Genomic DNA, 25,224 nt, shown 5'->3' on the forward strand with positions numbered 1-25,224 from the left:
GCACATACGCACTTAGATCACTCTTACCTCATACACCCTCCCACCTCCTGTGGTCCAGACTGCCCCTCCCTTCAGATGCTGCTGGCTGCAGCAGCATCTGAAGGATAAAACAATAGTGAACTATCATTTTATTTTTCTGCTGCTGGCTCCGCCAGGAGGGTGACCCTCCTTCGCCATTGCGAAGGAGCCGCCCCTGTTTCTTCCACTTATACAGTCATGCCTTGTTTCTCTTCTCCTCATAGATCCAGCAATAATTGTTAGCTGTCTGCTGTGCGAGTTGCCAAGGGCAAAAAGGAGTCCTTCAGAAGTCACTTTTACAAAGAGGTACGTGTGAAAGCTTTACACCAAAGGTTTCTTATCAGGAAGCAGATGCTCTGGAGGAGCAGTGGTAAACAGCCAAGGATTCCATGTTGACTGCCTAAGTCTCACAATGTACTGCATCGACCCCACATGTGCACAGGATGGTTACATTTGGTTTGTGTGCCTGTGGCATGGTTTGCTGCTTGGTGTTGCATGTGTGGACAGCCTAAAAGTTACAAAGTTTTGTTTCATATTGATAACAAACTCACCATTAGAAAATGGTCTCACACTTACAAGGCATTGCTGTCCCCATTTGTGCATGCTGGCTGTCTAGTGTTACTGTAAACAGATGGCACTAGATAAGGTGGTTTCTGACTTCACTCCATGTTCTTACCTCTGTCCCAGGACCTACTGTATTGGAATGGAACTGGTGGAAGAGCTTTGTGGGTTGAAGGTTCTGAATCTGCGCTGACAACTCCCTGGTGCTTTCATTGCCACCATATCCATCGCCAGACCAGTTCCACTGATCTTCACTTCTTGCCCACTTCTTTCAGTGGCTTTTTCCTGCTGCCAGATTTAGGGGCATATTTACAAACTCCTAGCACCATCTTGCGCTGCCCTAGTGTCACTTTTTTTACTCTATGGCGGCATACAGGAGGCCGTCCTTACGCCATATTTGAAAACCCTTGCGCCACATTGCCTGCGCAAGGCATCATATATGCAAGGGGGGCATTCCAATGCAGGGAGGCATAGCAAAATTGTGCTTTGAAATGTACAACTTTTCACTGTGCCATTTTTTTCATCATTTTTCATGACTGCTCTGAAAAGGCATTAAAATGACACACACATTTTAATCAATGGGTCTCCCTGTGCTTTGCTGCACTAATGCCACAAGAGCGTAAAATATTTTGACACTATTATCCTAATGACCGCCATGGTTCACCGTATTGTAAATGCAGAGCAACTATGGTGTTGTTAGGTGAGGCAGGGGTGACGCAAGAAAAGTGGTGCATCGGGACTGATGCGCCACTTTCTTGTAAATATGCCCCTTACTTATTATATACATCCATTCTACCATTTTAATGTTAAAACTATCTGCCCACTGCACAATCAGTCTAATCATGAAGGCTAGCACCTCAAGTATGACCTATAGCTCTTACTGCGTCCCATACCTGGCCAAAAGCTCCTCAAATTAAGCACTGCACAGCAGCATGTGTTTTTATAATGCTCCCGCCGATTTAACCTCTATCCTGTACCATGAGGAGTGTGTTGATGAAGTTGAAAAGTGTTTCTCTTGTTTTTTGGTGTTTGAACAAAATATTGAGTTGAAAATATCAGAAGACAGAAATATCCGAAACTAAATATTGTGACACAAAAAATATTGTGATACACAAATATCACCAACAAGAATATTGTTTTTGCTGTAAGTAGGTTTTCAATAAAATAGTGCCCATGGACGTCGATTCATCAACATGCCAAGGGGAGAGGAAGTGAAATTACACACCCTTTGACCTTAACAAGATCATAGAAAGTAACATCATATGACATTTGACCCTGAATATTCCCAGGAAGTGAGGTCACAAGACCTTAATCCTAATGGCATGACAAAAATTGACATTGCTGAAGAGTGATAAGAACGGTATGATTAATATAACACAACACATACAAATGTCTCTTTTCAATACCACCAACATTAGGGTGCTGACATGGTCTTTAAAAGCTGTAGATGGAAATCCTTGCCCTGAACTCTGATGAACGAGTGAAGCAAGTGAGCCCAAACGTTTCTATGGGAAGTTTGGGGTCCTTCCCATGAAAAGACTTTGAAAAAATGCCAAGAATCACCTCCACTATGCCAGTATCTTGTTTGAGTTGCCTCCAGTATTCCAGTGCCAATATTTTCCCTTGGGTGCCTCTATACCCCCAGAATTACCTTCTGTATGCTAGGGCAAATGGAAGACTCACCAACAAAAAACACATGCTCACTCACAATCACTTATATTCGCTCACTCATTCCCATTCTCACTCATATTCAGTCTCACTCGTTAGTTTCGACTTACTTGCATTCAGTTATTTCTCACTCACTCTTGCACTCACTCTTACTTTCACTAATGCTTACTCATTTGTACACATTCATTCCCATCCTAATTTACTCATCCTTTCTCACTCATATTTAATTGCACTCACTCATTTTCAAACCCACATATTCACTCACTATGACACTCATTCTCATTCATTTACACTAGCTCACTTTAAGTCACATTTAATCTAACTCAGTCATACTTACTTACTCACAACAACTTGCAATCACTGTAACTCATTCTTACTTATGCTCACTCACTTTGAGTCACTCCTTCTCACAGATACACTCACTGTTGATCACACTCGTTCTCACTCACACGTCCTATCACTCCTCACACTCATTCCTATTCATTCTTAGTCACACAAGCTCTTAAATGCAGTCACTCTTACACTCACCCATTCCAACTTACAATGTTTCAATCACTTAAACTGACAATCAGTCTCAGTTGTTCTCAGTCACTGACCAACTCTTGGTCACTTTCACTCAAACATACAAATGTTCACATATAGACATGCTCTCACATACAAAAGTTCTCTCTCACAGAAACACACTCTCACCCACTAGCGTGCACACAGCATATATTTAAAAGCATTTACTCACCTCAGCTGCCAGTGAAGGTCTCATTCCATCTCCTCATATTAGTACATATTATTGTTTATTACTTTAATTAAAATGCAGTGCTTAATTTGTGGAAAAAATAATTGGAGGTTCCTAAAATTGCTCAATGGATGGTAGCACCCAGTTATTCCACTTCTATCATTGTTGCACCGACTGCCTGATTGGAAAACGTGCTAATCAAAATTTGAGCTAGCGACTGAAATGAGAAAGCCTAGCTTATTCAATGGTGACTTGGGAGCCCAAGGGTTTTTCACGGTGAAGACTTTGAAAAATACTGCCAAGTGAGAATTTTACAGCACAGTTTTCACTTAAATTTGCTAAAGAGCCATAGGTTTTGACAGGGCAACCTTGAACTTTTCAAGTACTTTGAAGGTGTCTTTAGGCAAGCGCAGGGGTGTGTCAAGAGCTTTTTCATGCTTTATTTTTAAGTTAAAATCAGTGAACCTTGTCTACCTGGCTCATATATTTTGTCCATACATCCCATTAGATCAGATTCAAGCAGAAACTCCAGGTTTTTTAAGCCAAAAACGGTTTTAATTTGTCTGTCTCCCACCTGAAAATGCTTCTGCTTAAACAGAAGTCAATGGGGCAAATACATTTCCTCGATTTTTTTTTTATCTCCCACTTTCCTCTTCTAAAATGTTGGCATGTATGTTCATCTTACTTTATGTAATTAAATGATCCAAATTGGTGTGAAAACACATTGACTGACAGACCAGTATATAGGCGGGAGTTCCCAGCAGTACAAAAATGGCACCCATTTTGGCTGTATGAGAGGGCAGAAACATGTTGGCCATATAATTTTAGATGATATCTTGAACCATTATTTTCAGGAGTGTCACAATGGTTTTTAATCTTACCAACAAACACCACCATTAAGTTAATAGGTATACCAGTGATTTGTTAGGTAATTTTAGCTTTAGCTTCCCATTCAACTTGATCCCCGCTCTATCCAGCAAGATTGTAGTTCAGCACTCCCTCAGAGTTCTTTTAACAACAAGGTTGAGTCCGCCCAGGTGGTTCCATCCTACCTGGTTGGGGATAGGTGGTCAAATGATGAAGCATGACACTATAATGTGTGTGAGACCACCTATTCTGTAAGGGCAACACCCTCATCCTCTATTGAGCACACGGCCACCATTACCATATCCCATGCCGATGACTAGATCACCACGCTCGTGATCTGATGATGAATTGATCGGGCCAGATTTGCCTGCTCACCATTTTCCCCATGCACGTTGTGTTGCTGAGTCAATCAGTGACACCTTGTCACAGTGTGCGGGGGTCAGTAGTCTTTCTGACTCCATCTCACTCTCTGACGAAGTCCGCCAATGTGGGAAGGCAGCAGTCTCAATCCTCCTGGGACCTCTGTGGCTTCAGACTGCTGCCTACCTTCTTTGGCTGACCTAAGGTCAACCATTGAGGGAAGGCAGCAGTCCTCCCCCCCAAACCTCTGAGGCAGAGTTATAGGTAAATGTGATTATGTTTTAAATTAATGTTTGATGCATGTTCGAATGTTTGAGTATTTGTTAAGGAGTGTTGTGAATGGATGTGTGTGTGCACGCATGTGTGAGTGCATGGGTGTGAGTGTGTATGTGAGCGTGTGTGTCCCGTCTGCCCCCTCCCTCCTAAAATTAACAACCACCACTGGACTTGAGTAGAACTGTAAATCTAACTACTCCAAACTCCAGCACTTTCTCTGCTATTGCGGTGACTGGATAAATGTATGAAATTAAAAGAATAATATAATAAAAAATAAATATTTTTATTAATTATGATACACTATGTACATATTTATAAATATAAATATATATGTGTGTGTGTGTATATATATATATATATATAGACACAAACAAATATATGTGTTTGTGTGTTTATTTAAATATCTATTATACATAGAATTAAATATTAGTGGAATTAATTTAATTTACATTATGTTAAATTTATGTACGAAAATATTTAACATTTACTACTCTAAACTATTTATATTAAAAATGCTGTATTTTCATATATTTTTATATAATAGTGGTGTCAACATTATTTATTTTTGATAATTTTGTTCTAAGCCATGGTAGCATGATATTATGGTGAACAATATTTCTGACACAATATTTTTGACAGATATATTGTTTACCACAATATTATGTCAGTGATCCTGTTTTTTTCATGCTTAAGGTAAGTTTTAAACAAGCTTGTACATTTCTTTTCTGGTGTAAGGAAGCAGCAGAGACCTCTTCACTACTCCATCTGTTTCATAAATGGCTTTTGGATTCACACCTTCTTGCAGGAGACAGCAGTGGTGGGAAGGGCTAGTTCAACCATACAGAGTTATTCTCACCATCTTTATGTCAATCCATGGTCTGAGTTTCCTGTTTGTTACCCTCTCCTGTGAAATTGTGATTTCAACTCTGATCATTGTGGTTCTTTGTGTGTGCACCCAGCACCTGAGCACATCTTGGTCACTGCCTTTGAATTGGTGCTCAAGTGCACTCTACCCCTTTATTGTCATATGCAGCCATCCTTGAACACAAGGTGTGTACAGTATACAAAGGCAGGCTCTGATTTGAGCAATTACCAATGACTGAGATTATTTAAAGCACCTAACCCTTGCCCATTTTGTTTTCTTCAGTGTGACACACTAAGTGCTACAGGTGTCCCCAAACGTGTGTTTCGAGCTCACTATGCCCCTAGAAACAAGCTGCACCTAACTGAAGAGCTCCAACTACGATTACACCGTTTTTCGGTTGTTTGTGTTTTGGTTGTGACAGGACATGGGTTGGCAGTTCATGTTGAACTGTTCCTATTAGAGCACAGTAAAGGCTGATTTGCATCTGGTTTGGTCTAGTATGAGGCAACATCATGTGCACAAAAACAGGATGAAATGAGATGTGGCCAGAATAGTTAACAAGTAGCTAAGATCATTTTAAGCACCCCACCATCACTTTTTCATTCGCTTCTGATCTTGACATAGAACATGAGCACTCTCTGTACAACAAAACAATTGTCTCTCATTTTGTGGAAATTCTGTGTCAAATCACTGTGACATAGGGCCTGATTACGAGTTTGGTGGTTGGAAACCTGCCCATCAGACCTGTGGTGAGGAGACCGCCGCAGAGCTGGCGGTCTCCCCACCTGCCCTATTACAACTTTCCCAATGGGCTAACCGTCGTGAACCAAGGTTCACACCAGTCAGCCCAGTGGAAAAGGTGGGGCAGCATTGTTCCCGGCTCCTAATTGAGCTGGTGGAAAGCAGGGTGAACCAGCACCCTTGTAATGCACACTGTCAGCACAGCAGACAATGGCTATTTGAAGTGTGCTGAGCAGTAGGGCCCCGGCACTTGTTCTCCACCAGCCTTTTTATGGAGGTTAAACCGCCATGAAAAGGCTGACGGAGATCCTGGTTTTAATCAGCTGGCGGCGCTGACTCTAGCGCCGCCCTGGCTGTTCACAACCAACACCACCCTCAGCCGGTCTGGCTCAGAGATCCTGGTGGAGATAGCAGTCAGTTGACAGGTCTGATTGCCAACCTCATGATGCGGCAGTCAGACCACCACATCTATGGTGCTTCGACTATCACGGCGAGACCGCCAGACTTTTAATTAGGCCCATAGTTCCTGCTGAAGCATTTAAGGCCATTTACTCTGCTCACAATGCAGTAAATATTTTTTTGTATCCCTCATGAACATTCCACAACTGGTTGCAGGACCTGGTGGCTTCCACAGTGGGACTGATGATTTAACATATTCATCTCCAATAACTATCTTACAATTAAGGTGTCTACATTGTTTTCCTTCTTGTAGATTCAGCTGTAATTGTCAGCTGCCAGGTGTTACAGTCAGCAGGAGTCCTCTGGGAGCCACTTAAGTCCCTGGAAAACAGTTTCTTGAGATGTAAGTGTGGCAGCTTCGGGTCATCCTGTCATAGGCTCCTTATTAGGAAGAACATTCTCAAGGAGCAGGGCTAAAAGGGCTTTGGCTTCCATTTTGACTGCCTAAGTCTCACAAGAAGATCAACTGTTGTGAGACTTGAGATAAAGGGGGTCTTTACCAATTTGGCAGACGGAAACATCTGAGCGTCTAACTCCCGATGAGGAGACCGCAACGGTGCTGGCGGTCTCCCCACCACCCCTATTACAAGTTTTCCACTGGGCTGACCAGTCAGCCAAACGGAGAACATGCAGCGATATTGGACTCAGCTCCACATAGAGCCGAGTCTAATGCTGTCCCACAGGGGGCTTCCATAGAACCCTCGGAATGCACACTGTCTGCACAGTGCGCATTCCTATGGTGCTGGGGAATGGGGCCACTGCACTGCCCACAACATGTGGTGGCCAGTGCTGGGGCCACAGGGGGCACAGTTGAACTGCCATGAAAAGGCTAGCAGAGAACATGTGGGGCTCAGCAGGCAGCACTGCCTCCAGCGCTGCCCTGCTGATTACAACCAAGACCGCCATGAGCTGTCAGGATCACCAGGTTTGTCATGTTGTGGTCAGACCACCACAGCTGCTCTGGTCCAATCGCCACCATGAGTCAGGCGGTCTTGAGACTGCCAGACTCGCAATCAGGCCCAAAGTTATTGAATCTTCCAGACCTCAACTGACAGAATGTCGATGTACTACAAACTCTTTTTTGAGTTCATTGCAACAGGATTTTTTTTTGTTTTTCACTGGCATTGTTTGTTGATTGTTCTTCCATGTGTGGGCATCCTTTCATGTGCAAAGCTTTGCTTTACAGTGTTAATGAACTCACCAGTAGAAATGGATTCTACAAGACTGCATTGCTGATCCCATGTATGTACATTAGGCTGGATGTCTACCGAAATAACACTGGGTGAGGTGGTTTCTGACTGTATCCCATTGTCTATGCTCTTTCTGATAGTCTGTTTTTTTTTAGATCTAACATTAAGAACTGCTGTGTAAGTTGAAAGCTATGAATCTGTGCGGTTGGGAACTCTCATCCATCAAACTCCTGACGGGGTGGTTGCTGCCCTCTTGGCAACCTCCCTGCCGATCCCATTAAGACTTTCCCACTGGGCTGGCCAATGGAAACCAAGCAGGAGAGTGGCAGCAGCATTGTCACCGGCTCATAATAGAGCCAGTGGCAATGCTGCTGCACGCAGGAGGCACCAGCACCCTCGGAATGTGCACTGTCTGCACAGCAGACAGTGTGCATTTCGAGGGTGCAGGGCACGGGGACCCATGCACTGCCCATGCCTTGTGCATGGGCAGTTCAGAGGTCCTCCTGTGACCCCTTGCACTTGTTCTCCGCCAGCTCTTTCATGGCGGTGCCACCACCATGAAAAGGCTGGCAGAGAACAAGGTTGTAATCAGCAAGGCGGTGCTGTCTTCAGCACCATCCTGGCTGATCACAACTTGCACTCACCGTGAGCCCATCAGGATCATAGATCTTGGCGGGGATGGCTGTAGGTTGATTTTGCTGGAATTATCAGAAGATTTGTGACTTGCTTGTCAGACTCATGATGTCAGATAGACTGGTGAGGATTGTTGGGTGTCAGTAGTAGTGTTTCTAAGAATTAAAATGTACTATTCCCACTCCAGTCTGTACAACAGTAAGAAGAGTGTTAGACTCGGGAGGGGTATCATTTACTATTCCCACTCCAATCTATGGAACAGTAGGGAAAATGTTGGACTCCGGAGGGGTAAGATTTACTATTTCCAGTCCACTTTGTGCAACAGTAGGGAAAGGGTTGGACTCCGGAGGGGCAAAATTTACTGTTCCCCGTCCAGTCTGTGCAACAGTAAGGAAAGTATTGGACTCCGGAGGGGTAAAATTGACTATTCCCACTAGAGTTTGTGCAACGGTAGGGAAAGCATTGGGCTCAGGAGAGGTAAAATTTACTATTCCCTCTCCAGTCTGTGCAACAGTAAAGAAAACATTGTACTCAGAAGGGGTAAAAGTTACAATTCCCACTCCAGCCTGTACAGCAGTAAAGAAAGTAATTCACTTAAAACACATAACATACTTAATTCACCAAAATATACAAATGGAAATATAAAAGTCAAACATATTTAAATTTAAAAAACAATTAAACATTTTACATAATTATCACATTTTATAATATCAAACAAAATAATTTTATTAATAGATTATTTAATTAAATTCCACACTATACTCCCACAAACCTAGCAACCCAGAATAAAATAAAGGGAAAATAAAATAACACAATTAACATATTAAGTAACACCAAATAATAATTAATTAATTAATAATTCTTTGAAAATTAATTATTACTTAAATAACCTCCTGTTACCCTACAAAGACAACAATGACAACTACTACATAGCATAAAAACATAAGGGGTATATTTAAGAGCCCCTAGTGCCACCTTATCACCACCATAGCATCATTTTATTGACGCTAAGGCAGCGCTTTTCCACACCCTATATTTACAAAGTGGTGTAATGCAATCATTACACCACTTTGCAACCCCTTGTGCCACATTATGCCTGTTCCAGGCATAATGTATGCAAGTGGGCGTTCTCCCATTAGGAGGCCCAGAAAAATGGCGCAATGAAATTTGACAGATTTCACTGCACCACTTTTTGTGTCATTTTTAAAGCCTGCTCAGAGCAGGCGTTAAAAATATGCTCCCATGGAAACATATGGGCCTCATTGCACTTTGCTACACTAGCCTTAACATTTTTGACGCTAGTGTAGCAAAGCGCCACAATAGTGTCAAAACATTTTACACTACTGTACTAACTACTGCCATGGTGAACCATATTATAAATAATCCTCAACCATGTTGTCGTGTCGTTAGGTGCCGTGGGGGGGGCACAGAAAAAGTGGGCACTTTTTTTAAATATGGGCCATAATTCTTAAAGAAATAACATAGGGCCTGATTACGACATCGGCGATCCGAGGACAGGCAATGCCACGTTGGCAGTTGGACTGCCGTGGTTGTGGCGGTCAGACCGCGACATTATGAGGTTGGCGGGCAGACCCGCCAACTTACCGCTATCTCTGCCAGGATATTCAATCCCAACAGGCTGACGGTGGGTGCAGGTTCTATTCAGCCATGGTGGAGCTGAAGTCAGTGCCGCCCTGCCTGATTACAACCTTGTTCTCCCCCAGACTTTTCATGGCAATTTAACCTCCATGAAAAGGCTGGTGGAGAACAGCTGCAGGGAGATGCAGGGGGGCCCCCTGCGCTGCCCATGCCATTGGCATGGGAAGTAAATGGTGTCCTCCCGCCCAGTACCCCCGAAATGCGAACTGTCTGCTGTCTGGACAGTCTGCATTTCGAGGGGGCTGGAGCCCCCTGAATGTAGCAGCATTGCCGCCGGCTCTATTCTGAGCCTGCGGTAATGCTGTTGCCACTTTCCCACTGGGTTGACTGGGAAAAGCCTTGGTTTCTGCCAGTCAGCCCAGTGGTAAAGTCCTGATGGGTCTGGCTGGGAGGACGCCAGAATGGCAGGAACCACCCCACACACAATCCAGGACAGCTTTAAGATATATTTGAGTAATTGTCTTTACAATGTAAGTGCCCTGTTAGGTTTTGTGCTTTCTATATATGATTTATGTATTAAGTGTATGTAGTAGTACTGCTACCTGGAACTTCCTCCATTTCTGTCCTTCTGGAATTGTGGCATGGTAAGTAAACAGTTAGAAGACCTAAGATTCCCTGCAGAATAATAAGGAGTAGTAAAATTGTTATTAAATCCTGGCCCAGCATTATAGCAGAGATGATGTACCATACACAAAGCTTTGACAAAAACATGTTTCTTGTAAGGCAGCAAGTATAAGGCTGGATGATAAAAAGAAATATGGGCCTTATTTAGATTTTGGCAGCATTTACAAGTACTCCTTCGAACTGACGGATTCCCAACTTCCGTATTTAGAAGTCTGCTGGCTGATCCTCCCTCCGCGTTGACAGAGTGTTTTCCATCACGCGTGCAGCACACCACCGACAATGCGGTGGACTCCTCTGCTGGCTAACATTACTCTGTCACCACCAGCACATTTAGATTTCTCAGTTGTGCTGGCATTGTTCTAGCAGCGTATTCCTGACAGCGAGATTCAGTTGCAAGATGCAAACAACATTGTACTATGCCTGTGACTTTTGGATGAATGCTAGCATCACACAACTGATAGCTAAATGTTTTCACTAGGATACCACACCGTAATATTCCCTCCACTTCAGACCTTGATCCTTTGCCATTCCATCACAACACAACATTTTCGTGCCAAAAACATACAAAGTAACACAAACAAACACACAAACAGCTCTATTGACACTACACCCACAAGCACCACAGGCACAGCACCCACAAACGCCACAACCACACAAACCACCACAACAACTAACTCATCTAAACCAACACACTCACACAAAAGCACACCTACACACAAAACCATACCAACAAGAACCAAAGGCTCACACCCACCTGAATATCGCACACCAGCAAAACAACACACATCAAAACATACACAACAAACACCAGACCCACATGCAACTGCCAAACATACAGACACAACCACATCACCCACTCCAATTCTTCGTACCTCTACCACCCAGTCCTCTCCCACCCCTCCTGCCTTTACTCCTCCTTTTAAATTCTTATCTTACTTTGCTTCGACCCCTACCACACCTAATCCCACCCCTCCCAAGAAAATGCCTTGAGGTGTCTGTAATGTGCCAAATAGATGCCCCTTTCTGAGTAGGTTACCCTTGGACTCTCTGTAGGAGGCACTTTGTGGGCAACTGTGCCAGAATATATTGTATACTCCAAGCAATATTTACTGTTATTTTTAGTTATATTGCCAAATTAAAGTATATGAGAGAATTACCTAGGCCGGGGCAGAGTTGACGGAGTCCGACTCCGTGGAATTCCGTGGAGTTGAAAAAAAACTCAATGGAATTCCACGGAGGCAGAGTTTCGCGACTGGTGGAGACCTGAATGCGCCCGATCTCAGAAGCGCTAATCTCAGCCAGGCCTGACCCTGCTTAGTGCTTCCGTGACCGGGTGCATTCTGGTGGGCCGTAGGCAGTGAAAGCTGCAGTTTCAGATCTCTTGTGCACTGGCCGGTCCCGTGTGCAGTGCACAAGGGACAGGCCGGTGCACAAGAGGCCTGAAACTGCAGCTTTCTTTTGCTGGCTACAACCCTGGCCTGAGTTCAGGCCAGGGCCATAGGCAGTGAAAGCTGCCAGGCTTGTTGTGCATCTGCATGCCCTGTGTGCAGTTCACACGCGAAAGGCCGGTGCACAAGAGGCCTGTAACAGCAGCTTTCCCTGCCTACTGCCCTGGCCTGAGTTCAGGCCAGGGCCATAGGGAGCGAAAGCTGCCATTTCAGTCCTTGTTTGTGCACCAGTGTGCACAAACAATGACAAAAACAAAGAGAAGAGTACTTACCTGGGTCTTCGCGGCGGTCCTCCTCTCCTCGTTGTCCGACGGCGACGACTCGTCTGGATGCCTCCTGTGCTCCGGTGCATGCTGCAGCACAGTTATGGGCTGCTGGGTGCATGCACAGAGTGTCTGCACTGTGCAGCCCATACTGGGCTCATCAGTTGAGCTCCGCTCCGCTGGCAGGGTTAGTGGAGTATTTTGGATAACTCTGTGCTCCAAGAAGAGCGAGGAGTTCCAAAAACTCCTTTAGCTCCATTAGTGGAGCAGAGCTTCCCTCACACCTCTAGCATTACCTCATTTGTGAGTAATAGAATTTGACTTTCACAAACTTTGGGGGTCATTTTGATTTTGGCGGGATGCCCCACAGCCAACTGTGCCGGCGGTCAACAGAAGACTGGCAGTCGGTGGCGGAGGTGGATGCTGCTCCACCTTCACCGCCATGTCAGTCCAGACACCGCCACACCTATGATGATGCATTAATAGGCGTGGCGGTGTATGGAGAGGTGGTGATGGTGGTGGAGCAGCATCCAGAGAGCCCGTTCCCTCACAGAGCAGCACGCCGGAAGAGGTAAGTGCTGTCCTAGAAGGAAGTGGGGGAAGGGTGTGTGTGTGTGAGTGTGTGAATGCATGCGGGTGTGCGTGAGTGTATGTATGCCTGTGTGCATGTAGGTGAATGGGTGCATGAGGATGTGGGGGATTGGGATTTGGGGGGGACCTGTATATAGGGGTGAGGGTGGGGGATGGTGAGGGTCGAGCTGGGGTCTACAAGGGGTTTTAGGGGTGGAGGGTTGGGGGGTCCATTTTTGGGGTTCGGGCATTGGGGTTGGGTCGGATCTAGGGGGTTGGAGGGTGGGGAGGGTGTAGTGGTAAGGGGTGCCTGGCATGTCACTTACAGGTGACAAGAATGAGTATTCCTGACACCTGTAGGCTTTATGCCAGGGATTACCTGTCAGGGTATCCCACCTGGAAATCCGTGGTGGAAATGGGATCATAATCCCACCTCCGGTCCGGCCTCCACTGCCAGGTCGAATGTGCCTACAGTCGACCCAGTGGTCGATTCACTACTGTGTTCAGAATATGGCAGCCTGGACAGCCATGCTGTTGGCGGTAATGACCGCCACCACCGGTGTGGCGGTCCATACCGCCATGTTCATAATGACCGCCTTTGTTCTACATTTAATATTCATGTACAATCGATTGTTTTTATAAAATGTTATTAATGAGAATCTGAGATGCATATTCTTGCTTACATTTATAACAGTAAATACAAAATATTTATGAAATTACCTATTTGTAAAGTCCAAACATTAGAAAACAATTCAAATGTAATAGACATTACAAATTTGGTGCAAGCAATCATCATGTTAATGGACACTACCTCCCAAAAAGTATTAACACAGGTGTGTTTTTTAAAATATCTTAAATAAAAACATTACACACATTTGCAATTCAGAGTGGCAAAAAAATGTTTGTAGGTGATGTTTAGAAATGTACGGATCCAGAGCAAATGTAAACAAACAATCTGAAAGACAACAATTTAAATAAAACGCTTACCTTTTATTGTGGCGACAATGGGGTTGGTTTGCTTTGTGGTCAAATAGCATCAGCAAAGGAAGGACTTGGAGGATCGGGTCCATATTGGAAACGGAAGTGCAAAGGGAAAAAAAGGTACGTTTCTACCTTATATACCTTCAAAACTGCCAACTGAGGTGTGAAGGTTTATCCACCACAGTTACTTTGACCGGAAGGCACATTGCGATTGGTCTGGTGGAAATATTGGCTGTACTCCTTCCAACAGCCCCTTTTGCCTGATACCATTGATGTCGGTGAAAACAACTGGCAGAGAGGGCGGGATATAGACGGACTATTGTCCATAGACCCACCAGCATTTAAATTAAGTGGGTGGACCGCCTAATCGGTAGACAGAATAACCGATGAAAAAGTGACAGAGGGATCAAATCCGTCAAGATCTAAATCAGGCCCTATAGTTTTACTTAAGACTAGCATAAGTATTGCAGTTAAATTCCGAATTACCTGAAGTTATTGAGTGGAGTAAAGTGGCATTGTGAGTGGCATGTAGCGAGAAGTTGCAAAATACAAGACTTAACACCAGTTTTCCTAAACGAAGGTAGCAATGACAGAACCTTTCTTAACACCTCAAGCAGCAGGAATTAGTTAGAAACCAGCTAATTGATATGATCCTTAAAACTCAGTTGGTATCAAACATCATTCCCAACTGATGGCTTAGGGACTGGCATGGAAGGACGGCTTAGATTAGAAGGCCATCAAACATCAGATCCTGCTGAAGTGATGTTTCCAAATACAAGCAAGTTTTGTCTTTTTCCTGCAATTAGGAAAGAGAACATTGACATCCATCCAAGCGGGAACATGCGCCAGAAAGTCTGTAATGTGTGATTGATGCTCTGCTACCTCAAGTATTCATACATTTAACCAGTTGCCATCTTCATAGGCATAGAAGCTCAGTCCAAAGGATCTCATTAGAAGTGAAAGTAGAGCCATATAAATATTAAACTGCACAGACTAATTGCTGACCCCTAAGTTAAAGTACCTGGGCAATGCACAAACATGCAAGAATGTGTGGCCATCCTTCTGCCAGAGCCCTCCATGGATTCACCTGTATGATGGGCTTGTCCTAGAGTCCCTGTATGGAAGTCATAGAGCATTCTGACATGGCGGTGTGCTAATGTTGTGGGCAAGTTATTCCTCCAGGTCAGTGATGGATTACCCACAGTGCTCCAACCCTCGACAAGAGTTGGGGGCCCAGTTGGGCCTGCAGCTCCTCCTCTACAGAGGAATATGAGTATAGCGACTGCTTTCCATCCTCTGTGCCTCAGTCCTCTTAAGGACTGACTCCTACCAGGACAGCACTGGGGAATCTGCACTTTAGTGCCTCAGAACTAGCCTGGTGCCAGACCAGCCTGCACAAGCATCCCTAAAGGGGTTGAGCCATCTTCAAGGATGGGTCTGCTCCTACCATGTGTGATCTCCAAAGATGATATTTGGTCCTGCCTAGCCCCTCAGCAGGACTGCATAGAGAATAGACCTCACATCAGAATTTTAGGCTGTTGTTGGTTCCAGGCTACATTTGGGACATTGACATCTCTGAGTACTTAATGGAATGCTTGCACAATCTAATGCAATTGTGTTCACCTTTTGGTGGCTACTAGCAAGTTGGAGCATCCCACACCCCTCTTTAAGCAGTGACATATACCTTCCAGTGGCAATGCGGGTTCAAACCAAGGTTCTTTTCCTTCTCTAAAAGACCATAGATGCAAAGGCCCCATTTTCATTTGCAGAGGGTTTGTCCTGTACAGGCCAATTTTGTCTCTTAGATTGGATCTCAAGTACTGTTGTCCAAAGTCAAATTTGATAGGAAATCTAAGACGAAGGTCACTTTCTGTTTTGGCACTCACTCTGTGCTCATTGGGCCAAACAATTTCTACATGCACCAATTCTTTTCACATTCTCACCAAGAAAACACAAAAGACGTAGATAGCTATTTCCCAGGATTAGACTCACCCATTTTCATTCTGATCCTTATACCTCAACAAATTTCCAACAGCATGAATATAACCTCTAGGTCAAGTGCTTTAGAAATAATATGAAGTAATACAATAAATAAATATGTTTTTAGAACCAATATCAGGCAATGAATGTATTCATATTGCAAAAAAATTGCTTATTTTTCTGAACTGCAAGAGACAAGGAATGATGGTGTGCTGCGGTACAAGTTAATGCCAAACCCAGATATACTGCCAACAGGATGTAGGTATCATACACAAATTGAAACCATGTCTACATCATAATGTTTTATGGGATTGTATTGTACTTTAGCATTTCTACAGCCTCTTATACCCCTTCAAATATCTGATGTGCTACTGGCTTCCCATGATTCATCTGCTCTGTTTGGGTGGCATGCTTGATAGAGTTTAAGTACATAGAGTGACCTTCAGCAAAGATTTGGGTTTCTTGTGTGTAGTTCAGAAGGGTGCTTCAATCATGTTTCAGTGAACTTGTGGCTGCACTTAGGCACACAGTAAAGAACTCATGCATGAGAGAGATAGAGGTGTTCTGCAAATAGTTAACGTCTTCTGGGTTGTTCAGTTACTAATTGTTGTCCTTGATTGTAATGTTGTGGCTTATGCAATTTGCATGTGGGAAGTATTTAGTGTATGTGAAGTTTGGTAGATGTGCTTCTTCATGACATCCGATCACCTTGCTCTGCATATGCACATAGTACAATAAGGAATTGTAAGACAGATAGATACATAGGATACATACCATACATACATGATAGGGTGATCTTTTTGCTATCAGTCATCAACCTTAATTCAAGGTTGTTATGGATGATCCTTATTCTTGGCAACTTTTAGTTGGAAGTATGTAGGTTAATGAAGAAAAATGCAGAGCCATGAATACGTTACTTTTGGCCACATGCAAGAGTGAGGAGCTCACATGATTGGAGATCTGTGATTGCCCATGATATGATGAAGTACCTTTTGGTGCGATATGAAGGAATGCTTTCTTAGATGGTATCATGAATGTGGAGGACAGACACTGCAGGAAGCAGGGCGAGTGGTACACCATGCCAAATATTGAAGAGAAGCCCAGCAGAAGCTCTCCATTGTGTTTACAGTAGTCATCCTAGATGGAGACAGGTTCAAACGGGACAACAGAGATTGTGGTGACCTTACTAAGAAAGATCCACTGGAAATTGGTCAGAAACTGGCCAGTTAAATGTAGTAGTACTTGAGATCACTGGAGATCCTGCCAGATGTGTTTCTTGCTGATGGCTCTTACAGGGAAGGCAGGACAGGTGAGAGGAGAATATTCTTCAGGTGACTGACCAAATTTCCTCCAGTTCATCGGCTATGGCTAAAGATAGGTGAGGTTCTGCCACTCACTGTTCGTATGAGACGATAGCAAAGAATGAAGCTTGTGGTTAATGTAAAGGATGTGGTTGTCACTCCAGGTGATGGGCTGATTTGCTATGATGGTGATGTGCCCCAGTGGTCCAGGGATTTTGTCAAGCATATGGTTAAAACATGAAAGATCAGATGGCTGACATCCAAGGTAGATTCATAAGCATCATCTGATGTGGGGCCAATATGGTTTGTCAAACCAGACATTCTGGCCTCCCAGCTTTAAAGATGGCTCTAAATGTCCCAGGAAGGCTGGATTGTTCAAGGGCTGTGTGTAACTCAACAGAAATCAAAACGCACAGGTAGAGAAGGTGAACAGTTGATGAGTAAAAGCTTTGTATTCTGTGGATGAATACTCTAGTTGGAAGTGGAGTTTTTAAAGATGACCATAACTTAGCTACTTGGCTTCAGAGAAGGTCAATTTCACAGGAGGATTGTATAGACTGAAAGGACAGGCTCCTGAAAGGCTGAAAAGTATAATCCGCTAAGCATTTGTTTCAAGTGCTGAAGAGAAAGTGGGAAGAACAAAAGATGTTAGTGGGTAGGTTAGATTAGCAAAAATGGTGAAATGTTACAGGGGAAATACTTGGGGTTTAAGAGGAAATGGGAGCAAGAAGAACGTGGAAAAAAGATAAATGTGAGATTCGTAGATGTGTCAGATGTAGAGAAGAGGTGTGAAGTGGAGAACAAACGTCTTCTTTTGGGTAGTGGTTTCATGACTGGTGCAGCATTGAGGAAGGAGGGAGGCAAGGTGCAGGAATGTCCTTAGGAGATTCAAAAACGTAGATGAAACATTTGGTAAGGTGCTATGAGAGTGTGGGAGGACACGTTTTGCGAGAGAAGGCTAACTACAGGAAGTGCATTAGGCAAATGATCCTGAGCTGGTCATGGGAAGAGAAAGGCTGGGCAGTTGAGAAGAGTGGAGTGCATGAGAAGTGTGGAGAGAGCCAGGGAGACAGAGTGAGGGAAGAGGGTTATTTGTAAGGGAAGAAGGTTGGGGAGAAGGAAAGTTAAGCTGTGGCTGAAGAGGGCGAGTGCACAGCATGAGATGAGAAGACCTGGAATAGAGAACAATGGAAGAAGAAGCACAGTTACATGGAAATGACCTTGTTGAAAAGTGAGAACCCATGCAGCAACATTTTGAAAATTAGAGATGTTTTATTGCAGAGTGACAATGCAGGTTGAGAATACCCATCGGAGAAAAGTGAATGGAGAATGTCTAGGCTCCCAAAACCACCAGTTACTAAAAGCTGATGGGGTAAGCCAGTAATGTTGTAGGTGCAACACCCTAGAAGCAACAATATTCGAAAACTAAGAGATAACAATAGTCTATGGAACAGGAGACTTAGACACAAAACACTAAAAGGCATAGTTCCCCTAAACCACTTGCTACAAAGGGGCACATTTCTGAGCCCCTTGCCCTGCCATTGCATCACTTTTAGTGGAGCAGTGGAGGCACAAATCTTTCAATCACATCTATGAGGCAATGCAAAGCCACTTTGAAAGCTTTGAAAGGCCTTGTAGTTATGGCATAAGGCAAGGCAGCACAAAATGGCACATTGCCTTACTCTGTGCTAGGGAGGCATTCCATGGACATTGCAGTGGGTGTTCCCACAAAACACCCATGGATTTTGACGCATCCCCAGATTTACAAAGCCATGTAAACATGGGGATGAGTCAAGACCTTACTCCTCACCAGAGGAAGTGCAACAAGAAAAAATATCTTTATTTCTTCTCATTTTTTATACTTTCTACGTGTGCTGCATTGTGCACCACACATAGAAAGAGGAAAAGGCCTCCCAGGTTTGCTTTTGTGCAGGAAGATGCCCCTCCTTGCACAAAAACAATCCTGCATGCAATGTAGGCACCCTAGCACCATGGTGCAAGGGTGTCTGCATTGGCCCTGTGGTGCCAGCACATCCAGAAAGGAAAGGAATGCGTTGTATACCATAGATATAGCGCATTCCTGCCATTTCACTTTGAAGCAGGGCAGCACAGAAAGATGATTTGCAGCACTGCTCTGCTCAAATCTCCATAAATCTGGGCCTAAGGTGCAGGTGCAATTTTGGTGCAAGCCATTGAAAGGCTCAGCTTAGCCAAACTAATGAATTAGCACCTGTGTGATTCACCCAGTCGTAATGTATAGGCCACAAAGTGGAAATAAAAGCTTCTCAAAATCAGGAATAGCATAGATAACAGTAAGCAGGATCAGCCCACAAGGCATGCTATTATGAAAATATGGTAATAGTATTGGAGTGTGCGAGTTATTGTTTCAAGCTTATGTGCTTCTCAAGGTGATCCTCAGACTCAAGTTCTATAATGGCCTGGCAATGGAAATGCTATTCTCTCTCTCTGTTTAAGATAACCACTTAGGGTGAAACTTTATGCACTACATTGTCAAGTACTTTGCTTAGGAACACTATATTATAATCAATTGTTCACCTGACAGGAACCTGAATCACATAGATATAGTATGAGTGACTTCTGATCCTACCCATCTTACAGGAATTGGTATACCAGTGAGGTCTGGATTCCTTCCAGTTTTGAAAACACAGTTTTTCTTAGACTGAAGAGCAGATAACATTTAGCTAAAATATCTGAATCAGGTTTTGTCATTTATTTGGGTACATTCTACTCTGCATGCGCCTTGGGTCTGCTGAATATCTTCCTTACACTTCTGCAAATATTCTTCTTTGCCAACACAAGACGAAGGGCCTCATTACTAGCCTGGCAGTCTTAAGGCCACTAGCCTTGCTGTGGCAGTCAGGACCACCACTGCCATGAGGGTTCGACCGCCACATCAAGACCCTACCAGTTAGACTGCCAGGGTACCGCCATCACCACCCGGATCCATGATCCCGAAGAGTTGGCGGTGGCAGAGATCGCAGTCAGCCAGGTTGGCTGCTGCCCTGCTGCGTAGGACCTCTTTCTTTGCCAGCCTTTTCATGGCAGTTTTACCACCATAAAAAGGCTGGCGGAGAACATGTGCAGGGGGCCACAGGGGGCACCTGCACTACCCGTGCACTTTGCTTGGGCAGTGCAGGGGTCCCCCTGCCCAGCACCATCGCAATGTTCACTGTCTGATGTGCAGACAGTGAGCATTGAGAAGTGCTGGTGCACTCTGCGGTGGCAAAATTGCCGCTGATTCGATTACGAGCCGGTGACAGTGCTGCCGTCTGTTTCCTGTTAGGCTGACAGATGGAAACTGAGGTTTCAGCCAATCAGCCTAGCAGGAAACACCTAATAGGTCCAGTGGGTTGGTCACCACTATGGCGGAAGCCGCCCTGTCCTGAGTTTGGCTGAATGGGCTATCTCATCCGCCAAACTCATAATTAGGTCCTAATTTACCCTGCTATCAAAATGGAATATTTGCTCTCTTTCCAGCTCACACAATTTTCTTGAATATTAAACAATTCCCTACGTTTGTTCTCCATAGTTACTTCACAATTACTTCTGTGTTAAGTGGGAAAGAAGAAACCATGATAATTTGTATTGTTATTTAACATGATTTTCTTCTATGCAACTTGCAGAATTACACTTACTGAGAAAAAAATGCAATTGACCCATACTGTGTTCTGTTATGAGTAAGTGTCAACATTTCCACTGTTAAAGTGGAACAGGACAAGGTTTCTGGTTCATCCATTGATTACCTCACACCAATACGTATGGGCTATCTACATACCTATTACACCCTAAACATATGCAGTAGCAAACTTTATCTGTGGTGCCTCCAAATTATTGGTAAACAAAGCTCTTATTCCAAACAGAGGCACAGAATGTATCCTTTTTGGTGACAAAAGCTGTTCTTAGCGAGAAGAATCAATTATGTAAATTTGCGCAAAACACTACTTGATGTTTCTCTAATGAGTGGCTTTTATTTTACTTTACAGAGTCAAAAAAGGGAACACGTTGGAAACTCTGTAACTGACGATAATGAACACAATAACTTGCTATGAACTTGCCAACTTCCAAGGACTCCAAAAGACCTTTACTGCAGATGTTCCAGATCTGATAAAGGAAAACTTCAATGACTGCATCGCCTCTGTGAAGATCGTCGGGCAGCCCTGGGTCCTGTATGAGCATTTATACTATGGGGGACAGTGCCTACCTCTGGAGGAGGGAGAACACCCAGAGCTAAGCTTGATTAATCATGCATCTTCTGCTAGGGTGATCACTGAAGATCTGGACAATCCACAGATCACACTCTATGAGCATTTTCATGCAGGGGGTTATGCCTTAGTGCTGACAGAAGAGGCCAACCTATCATTTGGGAGCATGCAGGATAATGCATCCTCGCACAGAGTCCAGAGAGGAGCATGGGCTCTGTATGAGCATATAAACAAAACTGGAAGGTGCATTGTAGCCAGGGCTGGTGAATATTTGGCGAATTATAACGATATTGGTTTCAACGATCACATCTCCTATGCGTATCCTCTGCGCCCTGGTAAAGCCTCTGTGACAGCCAAAATTCTGTGGGACAAGAAAAAGGTAGAGAGTGAAAATAACATTCAGATAGATCAGTATTTTTACACCAACAACTCAGGCATTGAGCAGGAGTTCACTGCTATATCTGCCAAAGAATTTGAAAAAGTTGTCTCCCACAGCTTTGAATTCAGCAATGAGAGTTCAGTCAGGGTGGGGACCTCATTTACCTTGGGTGACGTGTTCACAATTGAGGGAGAGGTGTCCAATACCTTCACAGTGACGAAAGGTGAGAATGAGTCCTTAACCACGAGAAAACTGGTAGAGTTGCAAATGCCAGTGAGGGCCCCGCCACACACAGACATGACTGTCAGTTTCATGTGCAAGCAGGTCTCTATCTCAGTGCCGGTGGAGCTGACAATTGTCCGTGGAGGTAAAACTAAGATTGAAACTGGAACATACCGATGTCAGTCTGGCTCAGAAACCTACATTGATGTTAAGGGCGTTCCCATAGCTTGATCTTAGTGGGAGCCACACTGTCTTCTTCCTAGCGAACACACCTCAACATTGGTTCGCTATTCTTTGGGTAATTGTGTTTTCCTTTAAACTGAGATGCATAAGAGAGATCCTTTCATTTATAGCTGTCATTTCCACAGACATTGCTTCAAAAATCAACTTCCGGCAGGAGATAGTTGTCCTGTGACCCATTTCTTATTTCAAGTCATCAAAGGTGTTCGTCCTGTAGTGTAACGTCCAATGAGAAAACCACCCCAGAATCGCAACCAATGCCAATGCCGGCTATAACTGCTTCACCTGTTGACATTTGTAGGGCTCACGCCACTTTTATGGCACGGATTGATCCACCGCAGTGTGCCAGTCTTTCATAACTGATGGGGCAGTGCAGATGTCTGAAAATGGTTTGTACCTTGAAGCAGTGGCTAATTCCCCCGAGCGGTCAATGTATGGTTTGAGGGCACCACATGGCCAGAGATTAAACACAAACACATTCACTTATCTCAAATGTTTGTGATTGTATTGGTGAATACATGCACTAAACAAGGGTGGCTGGATAATCCCGAAAGACACTTTTGTGCACAAGGTCCCAACGAGTGAAGTGAAGGTGCAGACTTCAGTTGCATCATTACTGTGCTGCAGTACCCATTAATTAAGATATTTCTATGTGCGGCCTACTGCCACCAGCACTGAGTTTGAAGTTCCTTGCCTGTTTTTCTTTTCTAATATGTACTTCCATTATACTGCAGCTGAAACTGATACATTACGTGGCACTATAAACATAGTCAAATAACACAAATCACTGATTTCTAATACTAAGGGGAAGGTAACAAAGATAACTCATGTAATAAGTAACGATTAGTCTTTTGATTTTGCTTTACTACGCTAAGCAAAGTTCAGGGTTTGGTTTCCTGCACGATTATTCTTGTAATGCTTTATGGCTAAATAAACTTCAATTAATAAACACTTCTAGTGTGCGTGTGTCTCTTCTTTCCCCTTTTACTGGAAGCCTTCACTACCCACATCATAATATTGAGAAGTGTTAGAAAGGATAGTTTGAGGAGCACTGTTCCTTGTCAGCTCTCAGTGATGGAAGCTTCCAAGAGACAGTGACAGTCTAAGAAAAGGAAAGATGTCTGTCTCCAAGAATAGCGCTCCCAGGCACTCTGTTGTAATTGTATGCACTCCTTACACCTTATTATTCACCCACCGTCCACAACAGTCCATACAAAGATGCACTAGCAACCAGCTTCCAAAGGTCCTCGTGTGCCTGCACATGCATACTCATTCACATGCATATACTTGCAAACACAATAAAGAAAGCCCACAACAATACACAAAGAAATGCACAGCTATTTACATTCCCAGTCCACAAACACATACACACTGACACTTGTGCCCAGAAACATACACACATATGCTAAACTCTCTGTGACACAAAGAGATATACAAATATATAAACAGTTATACACAAGGCTGCATACTACTATTCAAATCCACACAAACACTCAAAATACCATCGTACACACACAGACTAACATATACCCAGAAACATAAACACAGAAAAGAATAAAATAAAACCCAGACAGAAAACACAAAAAATCGTAGAACTCTGAGCAGATTATGGTTTAGATTTTGTAAAGACATCTCCTAGATCAAGAGTCTATGACAACAGCTGCAAATCCTGGGTTTGATTAACCAAACTCTTCCCTTATTGCAGACCATCCCTCGATTGTTTATGCAATGAAAAATGCATCTGCTCTACAATGATTTTTGTTCAGGCTATACGTCCTGTTCTAGACAGCCTCGTAACAGTGTTTTAATACTTAAAACAGTCATAAGATTGTTTTTAGCCAGAGGAAACGGAATTCTTTAGTATATCAGGATCTTAATCCTCCGAGTAGGAGAGAATTTAGGCAAACAAGAACAAAATGCTTGATTTACAAAATAAAGGTTACTTGCTTAAGCTGCTGCTAAACATGGAAAGTTGGCCCTGTGTAGCTTAGATTTCCCCACATCCTTAAAATAGACTGTGTTAAGACAGCTTGAAGCCCTGAAAGGCATTCTTATGGCTGTCAGGTGCCAGAAAATACACTTGTTATTTGACTTTATAGCTTCACAACTGTCTTAAGTCCTATAAGTATAGCCGTCCCCCGGAAGTAAATATTCGTAGGTCAGGACCTCATTGTTCTACTTGAACCAACTGTGATTGCCAAAGGTCAAATAGCACACAGGTGGAACATAGCTGTAGGAAGTTGGCTCTGTATGTACTATTTCAAAGTAAGAAATAGTGTGCACAGAGTCCAAGGGTTCCCCTTAGAGGTAAGATAGTGGCAAAAATAGATAATTCTAGTTCTCTATTTTGTGGTAGTGTGGCTTATCAGAGGGTAGTATTAAGCATTTGTTGTACACACACAGGCAATAAATGAGGAACACACACTCAAAGACTGATTCAAGGCCAATAGGTTTTTATATAGAAAAATATATTTTCTTAGTTTATTTTAAGAACCACAGGTTCAAGATTTACAAGTAATGCTTCAAATGAAAGGTATTGCACTCAGGTATTCAAGGAACTTTGAATAATCACAATAGCATGTATAGTTGTGACAAAAAAGGCAATAAGCTATTTTAAAAGTGGACACTGCAAAAATCAACAGTTCCTGGGGGAGTTAAGTAAATGTTAAGTTCACAGGTAAGTAAAACACTTACAGGGTTCAAAGTTGGGTCCAAGGTAGCCCACTGTTGGGGGTTCAAGGCAACCCCAAAGTTACCACACCAGCAGCTCAGGGCCGGTCAGGTGCAGAGGTCAAAAGGAGCCCAAAACACATAGGCTTCAATGGGAACAGGGGTGCTCCGGTTCCAGTCTGCTAGCAGGTAAGTACCCGTGTCCTCAGGGGGCAGACAAGGGGTGTTTTGTAGGGCACCGGGGGAGACACAAGTAGGCACAGAAAGTACACCCTCAGCGGCACAGGGGCGGCCGG

General features: G+C 43.7%; 1 protein-coding gene across 1 annotated transcript in view; it reads left to right on the plus strand.

The window, feature by feature from the left end:
- The window catches only part of LOC138303672 (epidermal differentiation-specific protein-like), a 30,570-nt gene extending 7,361 nt beyond the window's left edge, over window positions 1-23,209 (plus strand). Inside the window, exons 2-3 of the mRNA XM_069242983.1 lie at window positions 243-324; window positions 21,199-23,209. Coding sequence (XP_069099084.1) covers window positions 21,242-22,249 — 1,008 coding nt within the window. The 5' untranslated portion in view covers window positions 243-324; window positions 21,199-21,241 and the 3' untranslated portion in view covers window positions 22,250-23,209. The remainder of the gene's footprint in view (window positions 1-242; window positions 325-21,198) is intronic.
- The last annotated feature ends 2,015 nt before the right edge of the window (window positions 23,210-25,224 follow it).

This window comes from Pleurodeles waltl, chromosome 7 (assembly GCF_031143425.1).
Source record: "Pleurodeles waltl isolate 20211129_DDA chromosome 7, aPleWal1.hap1.20221129, whole genome shotgun sequence".
NCBI classification, from domain to species: domain Eukaryota; kingdom Metazoa; phylum Chordata; class Amphibia; order Caudata; family Salamandridae; genus Pleurodeles; species Pleurodeles waltl.